This window comes from Buteo buteo, chromosome 14, assembly GCF_964188355.1.
Source record: "Buteo buteo chromosome 14, bButBut1.hap1.1, whole genome shotgun sequence".
In the NCBI taxonomy this organism is placed as follows: domain Eukaryota; kingdom Metazoa; phylum Chordata; class Aves; order Accipitriformes; family Accipitridae; genus Buteo; species Buteo buteo.
The window spans coordinates 32,051,132-32,071,994 of NC_134184.1; the positions used below are offsets into that span (position 1 = coordinate 32,051,132).

Consider the following 20,863-nt stretch of genomic DNA (forward strand, 5'->3'; position numbering starts at 1 on the left):
TCCTGCCAAGTTCCGGCTTACTGCGCTCTTGAATGACTAGCTGGCATCAGGAAGGCACTGCTGAATAGGTTGTGCAGATTCTGGAGCAACAAAAAGAAAAGGCATAAATAAGAAGATATGTGGAAAAGTGTCATCAGGGCCTCCATGGGAAGCCCTAAAACAGCCAGAAAGGGAACACACGCAACACTTATTTTCAGCTCATGTTCGTGGCTCTGCAAAGGAGTCATCTATCAAGAACAACTGCCTTTCCTGACATTGCTAGGAAATGGTGCAAAGGTGGAGCTGTGTAAACAGAACTTTGATCCTATTTAGTACCTTAGAACTGACCTGCTTAGTTACAATATACAGAAGCCCCGTTGTTATAACAAGTACCGGCACACAAGCCACCAGCCAGGTTTTTTATTCACACAGGTTCAAGTTTCTTGTTGCTAGTTATCACTGCTTAGTTTTTACTGTGTGCGATAAGTCCTTAAACAGTAGTTGCAGGCAGTTTATACTGTGTCTGAGCTTTACAGTCAGCTGAAACAACTAAAAAAGTGCTCTGTATGGAGCAGAAGTAATTTTATAATCTCACAAATAACTAGTTTCAGTTCTTTTTCTTTCGGTTTGGCTTTTTGTAAAAGCCAGCAATAACAAAAGCGACCTTCCCCCATCACTTTTTTCTAGAAGGAAAAGGGATATGAAACCTTATATCCGTCTGGGAAAACTTGTGACAGACTGGAAATGTTATGAAAGCATTGAATAGGTCAGCCAGGCAAAGCAATGATATTTGGAGACGAGTTTTGTAGAATGTAAGGAATTACTGCTTGAGACAGTGTACAGATAACGTGTGTAACTCGTTGCTGACCTTGGTGGGTTAGCTCAGATGCTGATCCCTCTTGCTCTCACACTGATAGTCCCACCTTACACCTCTTTTGCTAACAGTAGCAGGTGACTGTGAAGTACTTTTCTCAAATGACCAGACTGGGAACATTCGAGATGCAAAATGGACAATAGCATGGTGCGGTATTATGCCCCAAACCAGTTTCATTCCTAAGTATGCATTGTTGAAACTGGAGGTCGCAAAGGTGTGCATAGTCATAGATCAATCCAGGTTCAGGAGAATTTATAATCTTGTCAGTTGTAGATTAAAAAGCCTGTTCTGTGTCTGCAGCTCTGTAAGTGACCACAAACAGTGAAGATGGCAACTGTCAGTGGTCTGTTAAAGGATATTTGTCCTGGTTTTGGCTGGGATAGGGTTAATTGTCTTCCTAGTAGCTGGTACAGTGCTGTGTTTTGGGTTCAGTATGAGAAGAATGTTGATAACACACTGATGTTTTCAGTTGTTGCTAAGTAGTGTTTAGTCTAAAGTCAAGGATGTTTCAGCTTCTCATGCCTAGCCAGCAAGAAGGCTGGAGGGGCACAAGGAGTTGGGAGGGGACACAGCCAGGGCAGTGACCCAAACTGGCCAAAGGGGTGTTGCATACCGTGTGATGTCATTTCCAGTATATAAACTGGGGGGAGTTGGCTGGGGGGAATCGCTGCTCGGGAACTCACTGGGCATCGGTCAGCAAGTGGTGATCAATTGCATTGTGCATCACTTGTTTTGTATATTCCAATTCTTTTATTATTATTGCCATTTTATTATTGTTATTATCATTATTAGTTTCTTCCCTTCTGTTCTATTAAACTGTTCTTATCTCAACCCATGAGTTTTACTTTTTTTTTCCCCCCCGATTCTCTCCCCCATCCCACTGGGTGGGGGGAAGTGAGTGAGCATCTGCGTGGTGCTTAGTTACCGGCTGGGGTTAAACCGCAACAGAAAAATTCTTTGAAGTGTTTCTCTCCTCTCATTCAGCATTATTTTTCCCCATCAGTCAGTTAACTGTTTTCATTCAAACTGCAGAGTCCTGGGATACGATGCCAGCTAAATCTAATATGAAAACAATCTGGAGCTAAATGTCACCTGCACGGAGCTGGCATTTTATTCCAACTCTGTTCCGCAGTCCTCACCATCAGCTTTCTACGGCTGTGAAAGAACAGGTACACAAAATATACGTACAGCTGTTGTTCAGCAAAACCCGTTTCAAAGTGATCCTGCTGCGAAAGGGTGCCAAGGGCCTGAGGGCTCCAAGTTCCCTCCTGATCAGAGCAGGAGCTCGTTCCGCCCGGGTTTCTGCCTTGAGAAATATCTGGGATAACAGTGACACTCTGTGGCCAGGCAGGTAAAATGCAATGTCTCAATTTTCACAGGTTTGCTTTCATCCGTTTTACCAGACAGAAAGGTAGTAAAGATCAGTTTGTAGCTTTCATTCTTGTTGATAATTTCCAGTAGCTTTTCAATACATTTCCTTTATTGTTTTAAAATGTCCTAAACATGTCAGCTAAGACAAAAACTAAAAACAAACGACGGAACAAAACCTTGCATCCATAATCCCTGAACCTGAGGGGTGTCGAGGGTGAGACTCCACTGTTCCTCTGGAAGTTGTACGAAGCACGTTTTCAGGTCCGTGCTTACAGTGTCATTTTAATCACTTTAATTAATTTCCTCCTGTGGAACTGGAATGAGGGAAGGCCCTTAAGGGGACCTGGAATTGTATATTGCAAAGCAGAATTTCCTCCGGACTAATCTGGAGAGCTGAGTTTTGTCAGCGTACCTCCAAGCTGTAATTTTACTTCCCATAGAATTAAAGAAGATATTACCTATTTTATATATAGTGCAAATGGGCAGTATGGTTAAGCATCATTAGATGGCCTCTGTAGGGCTTCCTCTTGATAGCAACTGAAGGAATAGCAAAAAAAACCCCAGTCCTTGTTTCATAGCTTTTGCATTCAACAGATGGAGGAGCAAATACTAGGATATGTGAGAGGATGGAGTAAGAGCCTTTTTTTTGGCACACAGAACATGGATATTTTTGTATGCATACCCATTTTTTGCTCTTTTTTTTTTTTTTCCTTTTCAGCTGGGAACATTAATGGAAGAATTGAGATTAAGGCATCTTAACCCCCAGGCCAACTCCCCCCAGTTTATATACTGGACATGACATCCCATGGTATGCAATACCCCTTTGGCCAGTTTGGGTCACTGCCCTGGCTGTGTCCCCTCCCAACTCCTTGTGCCCCTCCAGCCTTCTTGCTGGCTGGGCATGAGAAGCTGAAAAATCCTTGAATTAGGCTAAACACTACTTAGCAACAACTGAAAACATCCGTGTGTTATCAACATTCTTCTCATACTGAACCCAAAACACAGCACTACACCAGCTACTAGGGAGACAATTAACTCTATCCCAGCCGAAACCAGAACAATGATTAACCACTGATTTCCAGTGAATTGGTTAGAATTCTAACCTACCATAGAAACCTACCTGCTTCAGAGCTCTCCCTGTTTTGGTGTATGGCATCACAGCCGTGAAGACAATCTTGAGAGCCATGCTACGAGCGTCATGGTCCAACCATGATGGTGTGGTCTCCCTAGGGAACCATCAACTATCAGCTTGTTGTCCAAAGCCTGTGTTTCACGATCTACTGCAGGTCCCAGAATCATAGAATCATAGAATGGTTTGGGTTAGAAGGGACCTTCAAAGACCATCTACTCCAGCCCCCTGCCATGGGCCGGGACATCTCTCACCAGATCAGGTTGCTCAAAGCCCCATCCAAGCTGACTTTGAACACTTCCAATGATGGAGCATCCACGACGTCTCTGGGAAACCTGTGCCAGGGTCTCACCACCCTTATTATAAAAAAATTCCTCCTTATGTCCAATCTAAACCTACCCTCTTTCAGTTTAAAGGCTCTTTCTTCCTCCTGTCTGCGTCCCATGGAGTGAGGGCAAAGTGCTTTGACAGTGAATATAGTGTTTGGGACAAAATTCCAGTTACTGGAATATTTAGGGCATGGGGAGGAGGGAGGATTCGCTCCTACAGTACTAGTCCTGATTATTGCTCTTTGTGACAAATATCTAGGGAACAGGGGAATGCATGCCTAACAAACAGCAAACAAATACATTGACTGAAATTCTCTGAAATTGTACATGGAATTAGCAACCACTGCCTTTGCTCCCGTGAATTCAGAGACATGAAACACACGGCAAGAATATTTGTTCTGCCCACGGAAGACATAGCTGGGGTAGGGGTTCTCCTCATCTCTAAACACAATTTCTGAATTATTTAGCATATGGCCTTTCTGCTCTGGCAATAGACTCACTCAGAGCTCATCTCGGCTGCTTTTACTTTCTATTCCTTCATTCTTTCTTAAACAGACTTGCAGTTGCTCCTGTATTATTTATTGGACATACTATGCTTTTATAACATAGCTGTGGGTGGAACAGACTCTGTAGGCGCAGTTTGCACCCCATATTTGGAATAACTGGCAGGAAGAAAGAAAACAGGCTGCAGTTCAATACATAGGGTATGAGAATGTAAAAAAAAAATAATAGAGAGAGCTGCCTCTATTTGCCCACAAATTACTCTCTTCTGTGCCATAGAAAACCCAAAAACAATCTTCAGTAAAACTGTACCCTAGTTGCATTCTTTATTCTGGCTTTATTTCTTCTTTTTCTTTTCTTTTTTTTTTTTTTTTTTTTTTTTTTACAGAAGCAGCCTACTTCTGTAGCATGTTAGAGAGGGATGCAATAAGAACTCCATCAGATCATATTTCAAATACTCAATTATTCATCGGATGGTAGAATCTCCACGCTTGCTTCCTGTATCTATATTTTAGTTTACTTAAAAGAAATTTCAGTACTATGAATGTCTGGTCAGGTGAGACAGATGTGTACTACAGCCTCCTTCCAAGCCTCAGGGAAGGCGAGCAGTAGCAATACAGGAGAAACATGAAAAGATCAAGAGACAAATCACTCGACCCACTGGCACATCAAAAAATACTAGCTACATTGATCTTATAGTACCATGCAATATGGGGAGGAAGGTTTTCCCCAAATGGAGAACAAGCAGATTAAGGAGCCAGACAACAATTTAACTTATTTTTAAAGACAAAGAACTCGGACAAATGGATAACCCTCAGGCAGCAGCATGCGCTGCAGAGTGTGCAAACAGTTCCCTGAAGGATCGGGGTTTGCAGCACATCATAGTTCTCTTTTTTCATTCTCATCTGGACACCTTCTTTGCGCCTTTTCCATTTATAGACTGGTTTCAGAAAAGATCACTCGTGAACATATACTGCATGATTTATCACATGCGTGGCGGTGCATTTATACTGTTAGACTAACTCTGCAACAACTGCTGTAAATAAGCTTTCGCTTTTGAATTAACCTAAAGCCTGACCATAGCAACACATCTTACATATCCACAAGCTGCACAAAGCTTGTGGATGCTCTTGGTGCCCACCAGCTCTGTGGGTTAACTATGGGAGAGACACGTACCACAGAAATATCTTGCAAAACACGGTCTGTAGGACCCCTTGCAATCCCATGCAGCCTGTCTGGGCTGGACTCCTTCTTTTCTTTTGTTTCTCATTCATCTTCCTTTCTTTAAAAGGTGGAAAAGTGGCACATCTTGCCCCCCAGGGTAAGAAATATGCCTCTGGTTGGCCACCAGTGACCCGGTCACCGACCAGACAGTGCCCAAACTTCATCCCCAGCAACGGCGGCTTGCAACACAAAGGCATCATGTGGAGATCGTCGCTGGCGAAACTGCATCTCCCACGGACACGTGGAAGTCCCCCGCCATCCCAGGGAAGCACAGATGAATCACATTTCCTTCTTCATCCTCAAGTAAAGGTGGCTGGAGAGCAGCTCCGCGTCAATGCCGCGATGTGAGATTTACAGCTGCCTGCAGTTCAGCTATGCCTCTGAGCAACCTTTTAGGAGCAAAACCCAACCAATAAAGAAGGTAAATACCAGCTTTGCTGGGACTCCGCCTGACTACCATCAGCCGCTCTTGCACAAGTGACTGGGAGCTGTTTCAGCAGCACATTTTTGCCTCTGGCGTGTAAAGTTCAAGCGGTGCTGTCTTGTTAAACATTGTTCCCTTCTTCTAAGGGATGTTTTTACACCCTCAGCCACAGAGGACTGACTTTGCCTCACTTACGAAAGCTAAAATGTAGTAAATACCTTGATGTAAAGAATTTTATAGATTTTCACCCCAGGGAAGGCATTTTGACTAGCTGTATTTCAGTGACACATTAAAAAAAGCAGGCTTGTGTGCATTTTTTTAAATTGCTGTCATTACCATCTGCACAACAGGTAGTGAAAGCTGATGCTGCGGAGACTTGGTTTGTACTTTTTGACATAAGACTGGCAGAAAAATTGGCAGTTATCTTGTTGCTCATGTTTAAATCCACACCCTTGTACTGTGATTCAGCAAATTCCCAGCGTAACCCTGGTCTGAAACCCGGGTTCCTCCTTGTTCTGTCCTGCCGGGGGTGGATTTCCCCTAGAGAAGCCAATGAACAAAAGCTCATTTATTTCTGTAGGTGGTGAGGAGGAAACTCTCCACTATCTCCCCACCTCTTCCTGCAATATGTTGGCTCTCTTTTGCACCGATCACTTCAGGTCGCGAATGAAAATGGAAGCGAGCAGCAGCGGAGCTAGAGTATAGAAATTGTTGTTTCGAACGGCACTCCCTGGCTCTGCTCCACGCTTCGTAAATAATAGCTCTCACCTCATTTTAGCTACAGAGAGAAGCAAAAGCAAGCTGCCTCTGTCTTTCTTCAGCAAACCTCAGGTGCTCTCTCGGAGAGGTAGGACTGATAACTCTGTTCTTAGCTGACATTATCGAAGAAATACGCTTGCTTTCTTTTTTCGGCTGCAGGTTTTTTTGCCACGGTTGCGGCATCATCTTGATGGGGAAGCTGATCTCCAAAGGCCAGCCCAAAAGAGATGCTCGAGTTGTCATGCTGGGGCTCGACTTCGCCGGCAAATCCACCCTTCTGTACAAACTGAAGAGCGGCCGGGCTGTGGAGACCTGCCCGACGGTGGGCTTCAATGTGGAGTCTCTCCAAACACCCTGTCGCGTATCCTTCACCCTCTGGGACGTCGGCGGACAAGGCAGCCTGCGGGCGAGCTGGCCTGACTACCTGGAGGACACCAACATCCTCATCTTCGTGCTCGACAGCACGGACACGGCTCGGCTGCCCGAAGCGTTGGCAGCACTGGAGGAAGTCCTGAGCCACCCCAGCATGGCCGGCATCCCCGTCCTCCTCCTGGCCAACAAGCAGGAGATGCCGGGAGCGTTGGCTCCCGCCGAGCTGGGGGAGAAGCTGCTGCGGGGGCAGCTGGCGAGGCACCCTTGGGTGCTCCGGGGTTGCAGTGCCCACACCGGTCAGGGACTGCAGGAAGCCCTGGCCGTCCTGGGAGAGCTGCTGCGGGTCTGGAGCGGAGCTCCCCATCCCAAGAGCAGCCCCTCGCAGGGCCAGCGGGGAGGAGGCGAGCTCCGGAGCAAAGCTGAACCTCAGGTGGACGCTTCCCGCTCGTCGCTGCCGGCAGGTTTGTCGTAGAGGATCCCAGGCTCCGGGTATCCCCTGAAATGAGCAGACCTGCGGCCGGCACGTGCCGTGGAACACCCAGCTGAAACCCACCAGGAAGACCTCCGAGCAAAACTCCCATCGCAGAGCGTTTTTGGCCCCGTCTCTTGGACTCTCATCACTGGCTGTGGCTTGTCCCGCTGTCGCCAGGTTCTGCTCATCCATTGTGTGCGTGTCCGGTGCTTCAGCGGGGATGCTTTTTGCCAGAGCAACATAAATTATAACAGAGATGTGCACAAGGGACAGAAGAGGTTTTCTTCTTTCTGCAGCTCCCAGCCCAGGTGCAGCTATCCTGATGGGGTGATCCCCGTGGCGGGGGTGTGTTTGAACGCACCCCGTGCTGCTTCTCTCTCAGTTCAAATCACACATTCATCAGGTGGAAAAGCAGGCAGCCACTAAAAGGAATGGCTGAACAGAAGCAGCGTAAGCACAGGACTTTGAATGGGCAACAGCTAATTGGTTTTAGTTTGACTGCTACGGGTATAATCTTCAAGCCATGGAAGCAAGTCAGGATTCAACGCTGTAATGTGGTTCGAGGATGTGTGTATATTAATTCCTGCATTTCTTGTTTTGGGTCTTTCTTTTCCATTCGTTATTTTTATCAAATACTGATTTCATGAAAATGGCACCTCATTTTCCGTGGATTATATTTAAATACAGAGAAATAAAATCTGACTTCTAGATGCTTGGAAACATATCTGCATGGCCAGTCAACCTCTAAATATCCTTGTGGTGGCCTGAACAGCCAAGACGAAGCCCTGTCTCTCAGACTATTTGAAACTGGATGAGACCACTCTATGGGCATCGGCAGGTTTGTAACCATAGGGCTCTCCACACTCAGCTGCACCCGGGGCAGTCGAAATGCCCCTGGCAGCTCGCAATGGGGCTGGGTCCTTGGTTGCAGTGATGGTCTTTGTCCGATCCTGCTGAACTTACCATTGGAAAGATCTATAAAATGTGTACCTGTGGGCTCCCTGCACCCAAAATTCTGTTATTTGGGGTTAAAATTAAGACATTTCATAGGGGTCCCTACTTTATTATGAAATGAATGAAAGTGGTGGGGGAAGGCGAGAGAAAGGACACAAAATTTTCAGGCAGCAGAAGTCAGCTGCTTTCAAGGAAGAACATATTCAACCTAGAAACGCCAAGGAGAAATAAATGGCGAAATCCCCTTGTATTCATGCCAGAGCATTTTACAGTTGTTAAGGAATTAATCATCCAGCTGTTACTGGTGCTGTTATTAGCCTCATTTCATAGAAGGCAGCAGCTGGAAAACAAGGCTTAAACAGTCATGAAGAAACAGAATATGACATTTATAGGAAGGTCTCAATAAAAGAAAGCCTTCCTGGTGGAAAAAGTCACATTTTTTTAGCTGCGTTAATATAGAAGAGCTATTATATGCTATAAAATAGTAGTCCAGCGTTGATCTGGCCTAAGTGATCATGGTTATGAGTATACTTAAACAGCACTGAAACGTATAACAAATTATATGGCAAAGCTGCATGCATGGTAAGGAGGGCAAAATCACATCTTTAACTCTTTGCAGTTACCATAAGCAGGTTGATCTGCCTTTGGCTGGTTGTAGGTGCTCATCGTTTGCTTCTAACGCACAAGTCTCCAATGCATGTGTTGGGTATTTGACTGTCAGAGGTGGACCAAGAGTTTTTGTGAGACAGCAGCACACATGCTAGTACCTAGACAGCGATGAATGATCTCAGGTCATCTATGCAACCCGGACACCAGAACATGAAAAAGCCACATCTTCTCGGGGGCCCGTCTGGCCATTTTGAACACCAGTCCTAGAGGCACAATGCAAAAGGTTCTGTGTTGCATTGCCATGCCAAAAAAATTCTCCTTACTGAATTCACTGATGTTTCGGTCTTGCATCTCATGTGGTACAAAGCAGAGTACCGTACATGAGGGTGGAGGATCGGCAATAGTTTAAACTCAACACAGACTGAAGGGTTGTCCTGATGATGTTTTATTCTTAATTGGCTCTTAATGCATGCATTTGACTCTACAGGATTGTCTGCTGGTGGTTAAAAAAGGCACTGAAGCCTTCCCATTCCCCCGTAGGTGTTTTTTAAGCCCTTCAAAGAGAAAAAATAGGCTCCTCTGGCAGCAAATAGAGGTAACCACCAGTCTTTTGTAGATACCAGCAATTAAAAATTGAAAGAGCGAGGTAGAAGGTGGGGAAGAAGGGGTTGTTCTTGGCAGTGGGAACCCTGAATGCCTGAAACTGATGAAGTAACATCCCAGTTACTGAAAGCGTTCTCACTTCCCCTGAAGCAGTAATTTGGCAAAATACCCCATCTCATGGGGTGTCATGTGATTTACCATCCTTGTTTTCTGGAATAAGGCTTTTCTAGATGCTCAGTCACATTACTCAGCTCATTTATGCCATTGTTAGAGACTGTCAAAATGACTCCGGGTCATAGTATTTGAAACAGCAACACAGAGTTTACTTCTGATCATTTTCTCTTTTCTCCTGTGTTGTAAAGCGTGTTAAAACAAGTCAATCTAATGTGCCCTGCACTGCTCTAATCAAATGTTTGCAGGCTACTCACCCAACAGCACCTAAATGCTTCAGTGTCAAAACTCCTCCCTGGTTCAAAGGGAGCAGTCTGGAGGTTTGCAGGAACAAGCCAGCTCTAGGGAGGGCAGTTTGTTATCTCTTTTTCTTGGTAATTCTGCAAGAGAGCCTCTGCCACGTGGAGCCATATTAATCCCTTAAACATCTGCGCTTACGGACTCCAGCCAGGAGGGCACCCTCAAACTTACAGTTTCCATCATCTTGAGCGTGTGATAGATGTCACAGCCTCTGCACCCATTTCTAAAATAACACAGCTTCTCTCTTAGTACCAGGCAAAAGAAAAATCCTTAGGACACTTCCTTGTTTCAGGTTCCTCACAAATTTGAAGCATCCTTTGGGTTATTGGCACCAGAGCCTAGTCTGATTGCTCAAGATCCCTTTTTAGCAGCTTTTCTTGTCCATCCACTTGCTATCCCTGACATTGGCTGTCTCAAAGCCAAAAGGAGAAGTGTGGAACAGCAGGCTGTTTCTCTTCTATTTCCTTTTTGTTTTGTTTTGTTTCAGCAACAAGTATTTATTTGGGTCTTTTTATAAAGGAAAAGTATTGCCAAGGGACCCATCTGGGGAGCAAACTCCCAAAAAACCTTGAAGACAGCGAGATGCCCATGCTGCAGAAATTGCTGCAGAAGCACGCACCGGTCTGTCTGCAGCCATAAGTGAAACGCCATGCCCAACAACTGTTGTTGCTCAGGCTGAAACGCATTTAATCTGCAGCGGAGCATGCAGAAAAAAGGCTGCAATGTCCCCAATATACTTTTTTAAAACTAAGGATGGAAAAGACCAGCTCCTATGTTCCTTTAAAAAACTCGTATGCTGCTCAAGAAAGCCGTACCATGACTGCATTTGAAAATGAGGCTGCTCGTGCTGCTGCGGTGGCAGCTGGAGATCTCTGGGTCTAAGCCAGCAGCACAGACCTGACCTGCCCGTCACTGCCGTCTGCGGCAGGGTTAACACGTACACCAACCAGAATCAGGAAAGCGCGAAGATGCTCCAGTTCGTAACTCTGCATCTTAACACGAGGGGATTTTCCTGAGCACTCTAAGTAAGGTACCATGCCGAAGCAGACCCGAGCAGCTCAGGCGGTTCCAGCTCACCCTGCCCGCGCTGCCGTGGAGTTGGAAGCGGCAACGTGACAAACCCCTGCAGCAAAATCTCCCAAGGCTTTGCCTGTTGGAGCCCACAGTTTTCTACTGTTTGGTTTCTTTTTTTTTTGTCCTTTTCTTCCTGAAAAGTGCTTTCTAATGGCTTGGTATAATTTGTTGTCCTACATATGTTTGAATAGAAACACAATCATGCCACAAAAGGGATTATTTTTTACACAACAAAATAGAAGAAACACAATGCAACTAGGCTGCTTTGGTAGAAATGACTAGTTTGAAACACACTCAGAATCCAGAGGGCATTATAGATCTGATTAAAACAATAAAACTGGCCTGAACTATCATTCAGTCCACTGAGATTTAAAAAAAAATAAATAAAAAAATATGCCTGTCAGTGGATCTTCTTACTCATTTCTCTGTTTAGCAGATCAAGTGAGCAAAATGCAAGTGTCTGTATTTTTAGAAGTATGGGGAACATTAAGATGTCCTCTAGGTTTTATTATTTCTAAATAAGATGTCTCTTAAAATAATGCATTATTTATTCAGTGTAGTGCCTTTCAAGTCATCTAGGTTGATGACAGGTTGCAAAAAAACAACACAACTCAAGAGTTTCATTTTGCCAACTGAAAGCTGAAGGAACCAGCCTTCGGAAATGGGAGTCCGGTTCTTTTGAAATCTTTATCCTTTATATCCCCATGGACGAGCATTTGTAAAGATTTAAATATGGCACTGGAAGCTCATCTCCATCACCAGCCTACCCACGTAGCCGGAGTTGCAGGCACCCTTCAAGCAGTTCAAGAGGTTTTCCTCCATGGGTGCTGTCACGTAATTAAAGCAGGACTGTGCTAATTAGGAGGCTGCTGAACAACGCAAGTCTCTGACAGCTCCAGTCTATCCCCAAGTGGCACCCCAGTGGGGCTGCTTGTGCCCGAGGTGAGGGACGCTGGCCATCCCTCCCAGTCTCCTGCCTAAAGACGCTCTTGGTGCACACCCCGCCCCCCACAACGCACACTAGGCAGAGGGAGCTGGGCCGGCTTGTACAGCACCCTGAGCTTAAAATGAGCGCTGAATCGGCAATTAGCCCAGCACTGGGAGCCTAGAATGGACATTTCTGCAGGTAGAAAAAAAAAAACCCAACTGTGAAAGTTCCTTGACTCCATGGTGCACCTTTAAACCTTTAAACTGAAGTCACTGTTTAAAAGTTACATGGATCAGCTGCAGCCCACTTACCACAGCCGCCGGTACACAGCTGGGAAACGTCTTCTTAAAAAGTATAAAACTCCGTACTGGAACAGCATCCCAAGTTTCAGAGATGACTGCATTAGCTTACTTCATTCATTCTCATAACATACTTCAAACTTTGATGTGGAATTCTGCTAATACCTAGTCAAAGACAAAACCCCCTAAGTCAATCCATGAAGATTAAGAAGTTTCATCATCTTCAAAATAAGTTCTTGAATTTTTTATAGTATTTGATAGCAGCTTTTTATTGGTTACAAAACCTAAGCCCATATACAAAATTAGGAACACATTTAGATGCCTCTTTGAAAGAACGTTTTAGTCTATTTTAACTGATAGTTTAAAAAAATAATAAAAACAATGCAATTTTAAACACTGTTCTGAAAACGTAAAAGTGCAGCAATATACTTTGTTTCCTTTATTAACTATGAAATGGTGCAATCCCAATCAAAAGCTGATAAGGTCACAACAGAAAGAACTGAGCAAACGCTTTGTCCTGCCTTACCCAGTTCTCCGATGTTCACTTTTAATGTAATGCATTGAGTGCAAGAAAAGGATCAAATCTTCACAGTAGTGGAAAACTGTTGTTTTAATATCAATTTGTATGTAATCTCGAGGATAATAGTGAGTGCAGGCTGAACAGGGTATCCGTCAGTCTATATGGCATATAGGGAGACTAAATTGAATTGGAAGGGGGGAAATATTTGTTCACAATAACATCTGCTGGAACTCTTTATTTCACAAAAACTTTGTGACCTTACCTAACTTTGACTTTTTATTGTTTAGTTTTTTAGCGAACACCACACGGTTTCAAGATTTTAGACTATAGTGTGTGAATAGGATGCAGTTACCATATGAAGCTTCAACTCAACTTTTGGGAAAAGAAAAAAGGCACAATGAACTTCAACTCAATTTTATGTGCACAAGAGTTGAAAAATCTGAGCCACCTTAAAGAGAAATTGATTCTAAAATTTATAAAACCTATAAATAATCAGAGGCCAAACCACTATATTAAAACAGATTATCTAGCAAGTAAAAATCTTGCAGTTTAAACATACGCTTGTATCCAGTTGAGATACAAGACAACTCACTCTTTAAAGTGGCTCCACCTTGGCAGATATATATTTAATGAATGCACACCTGCTATGCGTTGTTCGTCAGTGGAAAAACAGCTGATCCACAAAGCTCTGATGGCATCTGTCCTTATCTTCATCACAGTAAATACAACCCACATCCAATAACTAAATTAGTTTAGATTTTTCTATCCCTTCACATCAATGCATTGGGAAATTACACCCAGTAAACAACAGCAACAAAACCAGTTTGTGTGATAGCTTACAGAATTGCAAAATTATCGATCTTCACCCCAGCAATACCAAAATCCCTTTGAAAATGACTGGGTCAGACGATTTTCCAAAAGCAATGACCTCACATACGTTATGTAAAGTTATTTAATGTGCGCTGCACATCAGGTTTATGCTGAATAACGGCAGCTTCCATACAGCCTCACACATCAGCCAGTTTGTATCTTTTTTAATCATGTGAATAAGATTTGAGACTAATTTCTGAATTACTCTTCCAATACTCCAAGAATGAAGCTTTTATGACGCTTCTAAGTAGTTGCTGGTTTGTTGCCAACCACATCATCATAAGCACTGGTTACTAAGTAAAAAATAGTTTAAGACTAAATTACAGTAAACATGAAAGCTCCACAGTTTAAACCCAATATAAATCAACCATATCCAATTATCAATTTAAAACAAAATATATTGACTACTGAAAGTTGAAAGCAAGATTCTTTTTAACTAGTACATTTTTGGACAGAATTTTTTTCTTCTACAGTCTGGGACTCTTGCTTTCAGCTTAAACAGAAGTTCAAGTCCATAACAGGTTGTAGCTCAGGTAAAATACCATGCACAGCATTTGATTACTTCAAAACAGCAGGAACACACAGGCTGAAGTGAGTGGTCAAATAGGGCTCGCTGTTCTCAAAAATTAGGTATAATGGCAAAAGCTTTACCAGTCCAAATCTACAGTTCATTCTCCAACCCTGGTTTCTGAGGCAGTTAATGAACACACATCAATTACTGATAGCTGAAGTAGTTTTTTTTGTTTGTTTTAAACTTAAGTGTTTAATCAATTGCCAAGTGTTTGGTTTTTTTTTGTTTTTTGTTTTTTTTTTTAAGTTACTTTTATTTCAGTTTCACCAATGAAATTCATTTGGCTTGCATTTTTGAATCTATTCTTCCACATAAAGTATATGAAAATATGTTTGTGGAGGACGATGATGGAGGCTCAGAGCAAACTGGGCCCCTGTAAAGTCTTCCAAAATGTACGCATCATACCAAAGTGTCTTGATCCACAGCGCACCATTTTCCAAAGAAGCTACTTTTCCGTGGAAAGCCAATGTGCCACCACTATGGAATATTCTTAACAAAACTGCAGATTGCGGTTGTCAGCATGTGGCACCAGGAAAAAGGCAAAAAAAGGTAGTTGGGACTGTTAAAAAGAATTTTGAAACAGTTTAAGAGATCATGCATATGCATTTACAGTCCATGTGATAGTGACGTTTGGCAACTGCAAAGTGACCGATACATGGCTTGCTTTAGAAGCATCAAAACGAAGAGGCATGTGTGTCTTGGAGCCTTTTGTTTCTTCACTTGGTAGCCATCTGGTGGTGCTTCATACTGGTGTGGGACAGAGAAGCTGCACTTTTTTGAACTTAAAAATTAAATTCTTTTGTTTGAAGGTTGGCTGTTGGGTCAAAGTTGTAAGTACCTCCTTGAGTGGCTTCAGGAATGAGACTGGGATCTTCATCAATCTATGAAATACAACAACAAAAATACATGAGAGGCCAAATCCCTGCACAATTCAGTATATGTAAAAGAGGTTCACAAACGTTCCATCTTTTCTTTTTTTTTTAAATATTATTGCAATAAAATTAGATCAGTTTTTCCAATTCAATTCCTCAAATATGTTTAAAAAGAAAACACATCAATTCTGTTGTAACACCATTAGGGAACAGAAAATTGTAATGGTTAGAGACTGGGTTGCTGCTTGGTCAAAGCAGTTGCTATTTTAGCTGTGCGATTTAATTTTCAATGCCAATTTTTAGTACTTCTGGAGTTGGCTAATCACTAGTAGTGAATTCCAAAATTAGTTTCGTACTTTCTCCCATTTTCTTTCAACATGAAAATAATTTTTATCGGCAGCTGATAGAAATAATTATATAAAGCTTAAAAGAGTTCTTGGTATCTCCTATCAGAATCTGAAGGATTTAGAATTACTCATTTTGAAGCAGTTTTATATAGCTCTCAAAAGCGCAATCTGAATTATTTTTTAAACCCAAAGTACTTTGTTACTGTATGGATATAGAATGAAAGGCATCAGTATCCAACTTCACTCAACTTCCTCAGAGCTGTTAGAATTTAGGTATTTACTGCCTCTAGGAGCAGCAAATAACATGGTCAGTAGCATCAATATGCAGAACTTAAAACCTCCTCCAAATCACCAGCTGCATCTATTCTCTGAACACGTCACCTCTACAAACCAGGCTGCAGGAACCATATGCCTTGTTTCAAACCATGTGTCATTCTGAAGCAGGTAAGAGCCCTCGTGTGTGGGGTCTAAATAGCTTTCTGACATCTAGCCTTGGAGCAGTGCAGACGTCAGAACTGACTCACCTAAAATCTTTGTTTCTCTTTACTTTGGGTGACAATACCTAAATTGCAGGAAGAGATTAAGGCCTTTGGTGATAGCAACAATCTGCAGGAGGAAGAGTGGGGCACGTCATGCCCAAATGAAGATCAAATCCAGTTTCAGAACACTCTGTCAAATGTTTGTGAGTTGATAAATTAGCACTTCTGCCTTCTGCAGGGGTACTACAAAGTAATGTTACCTAAGTTCACATGTTTTTAAGACAATAAAGTCAGGAAGCCATTAGGGCTGGTCCTGAAGTACATGCCTGTGCACTTTACAGGGCTCAGCAAAGGAGCAGATGGGATTAACAATAAAAGGGTATCTAGTAGCCACCAACATCTCATGAGAATACAGAAGATCTGAAGCAACAGAAGGCATGATACTCCTGGACAGCCAATCTTAACACTGCCAAGCAGGCTAACATAACCAGTCTCTTGTCTCCCTAGGGCAATCTGGATTTATTCCCCGTGCCTCCCCGCCCTCCCCCGCTTTTTTTCTTCACCAGTCCTCAAATGACAAGGGTTATCTTCCTACTTACAGTTACTGCCTGAAAATTTGTCTGGTTCTATGTTTTAACTCCTATCTCCCAATACGGAATTTCTACAATTTCAAGTTTCAGAAGCCCCAGAAAACATGGTAACAGTATAAACAATAATCTAAAGTCTTGCTCCCGACTAAAGGAGGTAAATTTAGCAAATCGGGCATAGATTAAATTGCCTTAGTTTATGTAAAAAGTAAATGCACCAAAGGGAGTACTAACCTCAAAACGGCTATTTTTCCACCCACACCAACAGATAGCTACTGAAGTCTCAGAGCACTTACGGAGACTATTAGACAGTGCTCACCGAATCATTACAAGCATAGGGAACTTTTCACATATCTTAACTTCTGGTGACTAACTTCACAATCACAAGATGGCCCCATGAATTGAAAATTAATGAGTCCTAAAGTTAGAACTGGTATCTGGAGAGTTCAATTTAAGAGAAGAACTGAAGACATATTTCTGCTAGGCTGCAGAACTACAGACACCCTGAATGGCCTAGAAAAGATAATTATTATTTGTCTTCAAATTGCTTGTTGAAGTGCTTCTGAGGCACTCACAAGCAGCCAGTAGCAGAAAGAGCTAGAAACGAAGGGGTCAAAATACCTAATCAGGGTGCAACAAAGTATCAGATGGTCTAGATCAATCAGTTGCAGAAAGTGTTAGCAGTTTTGATGTTTTGATGACTCTTTTGAATGCAGAATCCAGACTGAGCAATTACAGAGCTGAAATACAGTAATCTAACTCCAAGTAAGGACCCACTGCCCCCCTCCAAAGACTGATCTATGAGAAAGTAATAAAAAGGAGAGCCAGACAACTGTTTAGATTCTAATCACAAGTAATTGCATGTCAATTTACATGTCAGTGTGACAAAATTAGGTCAGCGTCAATCAATTTATTAGGCAAAACCACAGCAGTCATCTTGATGTTGCTAAAGAAAATTCTTGGTATTGAGAAACTCTTCAAAGACTTTCAATTAAGGGAAGCTGTACTGAAAAAGGAGCAGGAAAACCAACTTCCCAGATAACCTATGTTCATGACAATTGGAACTGAGGAACAATGACAATGTACTTACTAAGCTAACAGCACAGCACATGTACTCTTCAATCTTTAGCATACTTACATCATCACCAGAGAAATATTGATCTATGATTTCAAATGCTAGTTTATAAATGTCTTCATTCTCATGCTGTTGCAAGGCTTCAATTTTCTCTAACCCTGAAGAAAAGAAAATGAAGAAGAGTTTTAGAAGTTTAACCTGCAGTTACCGACTACTTTGAAAAAACTAAGAAAAATTATGAAACATTACTACTGAAACACTAGAAAAGATGTAGCTCAATTTTCAAATATTACCTACACAGTAGCTATTTTGGCCTCCTGGAGGAAAGAGAAGTAGTTTGTGAACCTTTGCATGCCATGGAATATCCCATTTTATGAACAAGGGATAATGGAATCTTCTCTCTTTTTAGATAAAACACTCCATTTAATTTTTTTTACAACGACTTCTGTCTACTACATAGCTTTTGTTTCAGTCATTGTGCTTTCTGTATATCACCAAAAGGAAGCGGCTACATTTGTGTGTTGCATATGAGTTTAAAACAAAAAGGCAACAAAGCCTCACACCAAGAGCAGCTTAAAACACCAGTCCCATTCTCAAACTGGATAGGGAATAATACAAGGAAAAACTTCCAGTGTAGTACATTCTTCAACACCCCTTTACTGCTATCTTACTATAATACATTAATTAGCATGTGTTAAAACTTGGATTACAATATCCAAAAGACTCCTTATCCTGCTTTGGTCTGTAATGAAATTAGGATCCTAACAACTGCTTCCAAGGCAATGAACTAAAGAAAGAACTGTGTGTTTTACCATAGAACAAAGTATATGCAACAATCAAATGAAGTACAATTCTTATTTAAGCCTAAAAAATACCTAAGCTACAGAAAGCTTTTTCAACAACTGCCTCCAACATGACTATGTCTATACTGAACTAAACAGAAAAAAAGTCATTTCTCTCATTACAAAAGTCTCACTTGCCTATTCAGATAGCCCATGGTAAAAAAATGCTGTAGTAAATATCAACAGCAGCAAGGGGAACACAGAATAACATCCAGCAAATTAAATTTTTTAAAAGCCTAATAAGCTCTTACCTCCACACTCTTCTATAATTTCAGCTATTGTGCTAGCCTCATCACCAGCCATTATCAGGATGTTTTTCAGACCATCCAGCACCACCTGTACCACTTGAGAATCCTTTACTGAGAGTAGATTGCAGAATGGTGGGATTACATTTTGCTGTACAAGGTATTCAACCTAAATAATTAAAAAAAAAAAGTGCTTTCAACATTGTGCTTCTTACAAATGACTGCATGTGCAACGTTTTAGTGACAGTTTGAAATCCCACTACACATACCTGATCTTTTCTCCCACTTATTGTCAAATTGCTAATTGCCCAAGCAGCTTCCTTTTGTGTTCCAAAGTCCCCCTGAAAAACAAAATTAATAGCTCATTAAAATCAGCATGGAAACATCTGTCAAGCTTATTATTAAAAATCACAGACTCCTCGTGTCAGATTTATAAAAAGAGGATGACAACTTGCATAGCTGATAGTTTGACTGACCTTAGCCAGCTGGTGTATGATCATAGGGATTAGCCCAGCATCTATTACAGCCTGAACTTGTTGCTGGTTTCCTGCTGTGATATTGGAAAGGAACCAAACTGCTTCCTACAATTGGACAAAACAAAAAAGCAAAACCCTTTTAAAAACTAGTCAACAGATGAAAAAAACCCAACCAAACCCCAACCAAACTAAACAAAACAAACTCAAACCCTAAAATCATATCATCACCAATCACTAAACAAAACCTCCAGGTTTCTTCCCCAATAGCACTTCTACCACACAAACTTTTATTGTACTGTGAAAACTAAACATGCAGGAGATCAATGTAAAATTGATATCATGAATTCACAGGGCCAGATTATTACTTACACAAGGAGTATCTCCATACATCAGGAGCAATACTGACCTAAACTTTACATCCACTTTGTGATGCTCGAGTCACAGCCATGTTTTAAACTTTCCATCAGTTTTGCAAAGAAAACAGGAAAACTGGTAAAACCTCATATTAAAAAGGACTTATCCTGCAATCGTACTACTGACAGCTCAGTAGTAGCTTTCTGTGCCAATATAAGGAAGACCAACTCCAGCTCCCATTTTCTTCCTGAAACATGAAGTGGAGCTCACAAAGCTCATTCAAGTATCAGACAGGATTCTCAATCATGAGGCTTTCCTCAGCAGTTACTTCCTTCAGGTGGTTCATCGACATAGCTAACATCTAGCTAATGGCAGTAACAAATTCCAGGTTACAAAGGGGGATACTTGTCAAGGAAATCCAGAACATCTTACAAAGGCTCCAATCTTAAGTAAAAGACAAACAGATGTGGCAAGCAGCCATTTATGAAGTACTGCAGGAAAAAAACGTAACAGGTTCCATTTTTCAGGGATGTGTATCTTGCTTTTATTTGTATTTGCCCCTCACAGCATACACTTAAAACAAAGCATTTCTAGACTCTCCTTATACAAAAATAAGCTCTTCAACATTCTTTTGTGAGAGCTAGAAGGGCAGGCAGAAACAAATCACAGCAGTTTGAACTGTCAGATAACTTCCTACAGAGCTCTTGACAGTTTACAGGGCCTGAAGAAACGGAGTTTCCTCACAAATAGTTTTCCCCTCAATGGTATACTACGTGGGGGAATCACATAAGCTTCCTCCTCAGCCAGCCCCATCTCTGCAGTGGAAGATGGCACAATGATTAAAAAAAAAAAAGCAAATAACATGAACTACAGCTCTGGAAAAGAGGGCACTGATGACTTACTTTCATCAAACTCTCCCTATTCCATCCAGTCCTTGCAGCAGCAAAGTTACCTCTGCCAAAAGGAAGGAGAGGAAATGCAGGGACAGTTTTCAGAAAAGGACAGTGGTACTCCCTACTTCCTTGAAGGTGAAGATGGACAAGAGAACAAACTCCACTATGAAAAGGTGGAGTGGAAAAACGATCAGTCCACTCACTGGACTCAACCAAAAGTAGTATTCTTTAGTTATGAAAAACTATAATACAAGTTAGCCAGTTACTCACTTCAAAAATGAAAAAAAAGTATCACACTCCAAAGCAAAAACCATCAGTCCTCCCAAAAAGCACTAGACATCAGCACCAATGCATGGATCC

At 42.1% G+C, this 20,863-nt stretch overlaps 2 protein-coding genes across 4 annotated transcripts in view; one reads left to right on the forward strand and one right to left on the reverse strand.

Moving 5' to 3' along the window:
* Positions 1-5,795: 5,795 nt before the first annotated feature.
* On the forward strand, positions 5,796-8,247 carry ARL11 (ARF like GTPase 11). Of its 3 annotated transcripts, none has more exons than XM_075046261.1 (2): positions 5,796-5,828; positions 6,750-8,247. In XM_075046261.1, exon 2 carries the CDS (start codon positions 6,781-6,783, stop codon positions 7,432-7,434), a length of 654 nt encoding a protein of 217 aa, XP_074902362.1. In that variant the 5' UTR covers positions 5,796-5,828; positions 6,750-6,780; the 3' UTR covers positions 7,435-8,247. The 3 variants fall into 3 exon arrangements, with proteins under 3 accessions (XP_074902362.1, XP_074902361.1, XP_074902360.1); XM_075046260.1 differs by lacking the exon at positions 5,796-5,828 and adding an exon at positions 6,475-6,662; XM_075046259.1 differs by lacking the exon at positions 5,796-5,828 and adding an exon at positions 6,504-6,678.
* A 4,366-nt stretch (positions 8,248-12,613) lies between these two features.
* Positions 12,614-20,863, reverse strand: part of KPNA3 (karyopherin subunit alpha 3) — a 52,969-nt gene continuing 44,719 nt past the window's right edge. The window contains exons 13-17 of the mRNA XM_075046258.1: positions 19,257-19,361; positions 19,050-19,121; positions 18,787-18,949; positions 17,757-17,851; positions 12,614-15,214 (exon numbers count right to left, since the gene is read on the reverse strand). Coding sequence (XP_074902359.1) covers positions 15,116-15,214; positions 17,757-17,851; positions 18,787-18,949; positions 19,050-19,121; positions 19,257-19,361 — 534 coding nt within the window. The 3' untranslated portion in view covers positions 12,614-15,115. The remainder of the gene's footprint in view (positions 15,215-17,756; positions 17,852-18,786; positions 18,950-19,049; positions 19,122-19,256; positions 19,362-20,863) is intronic.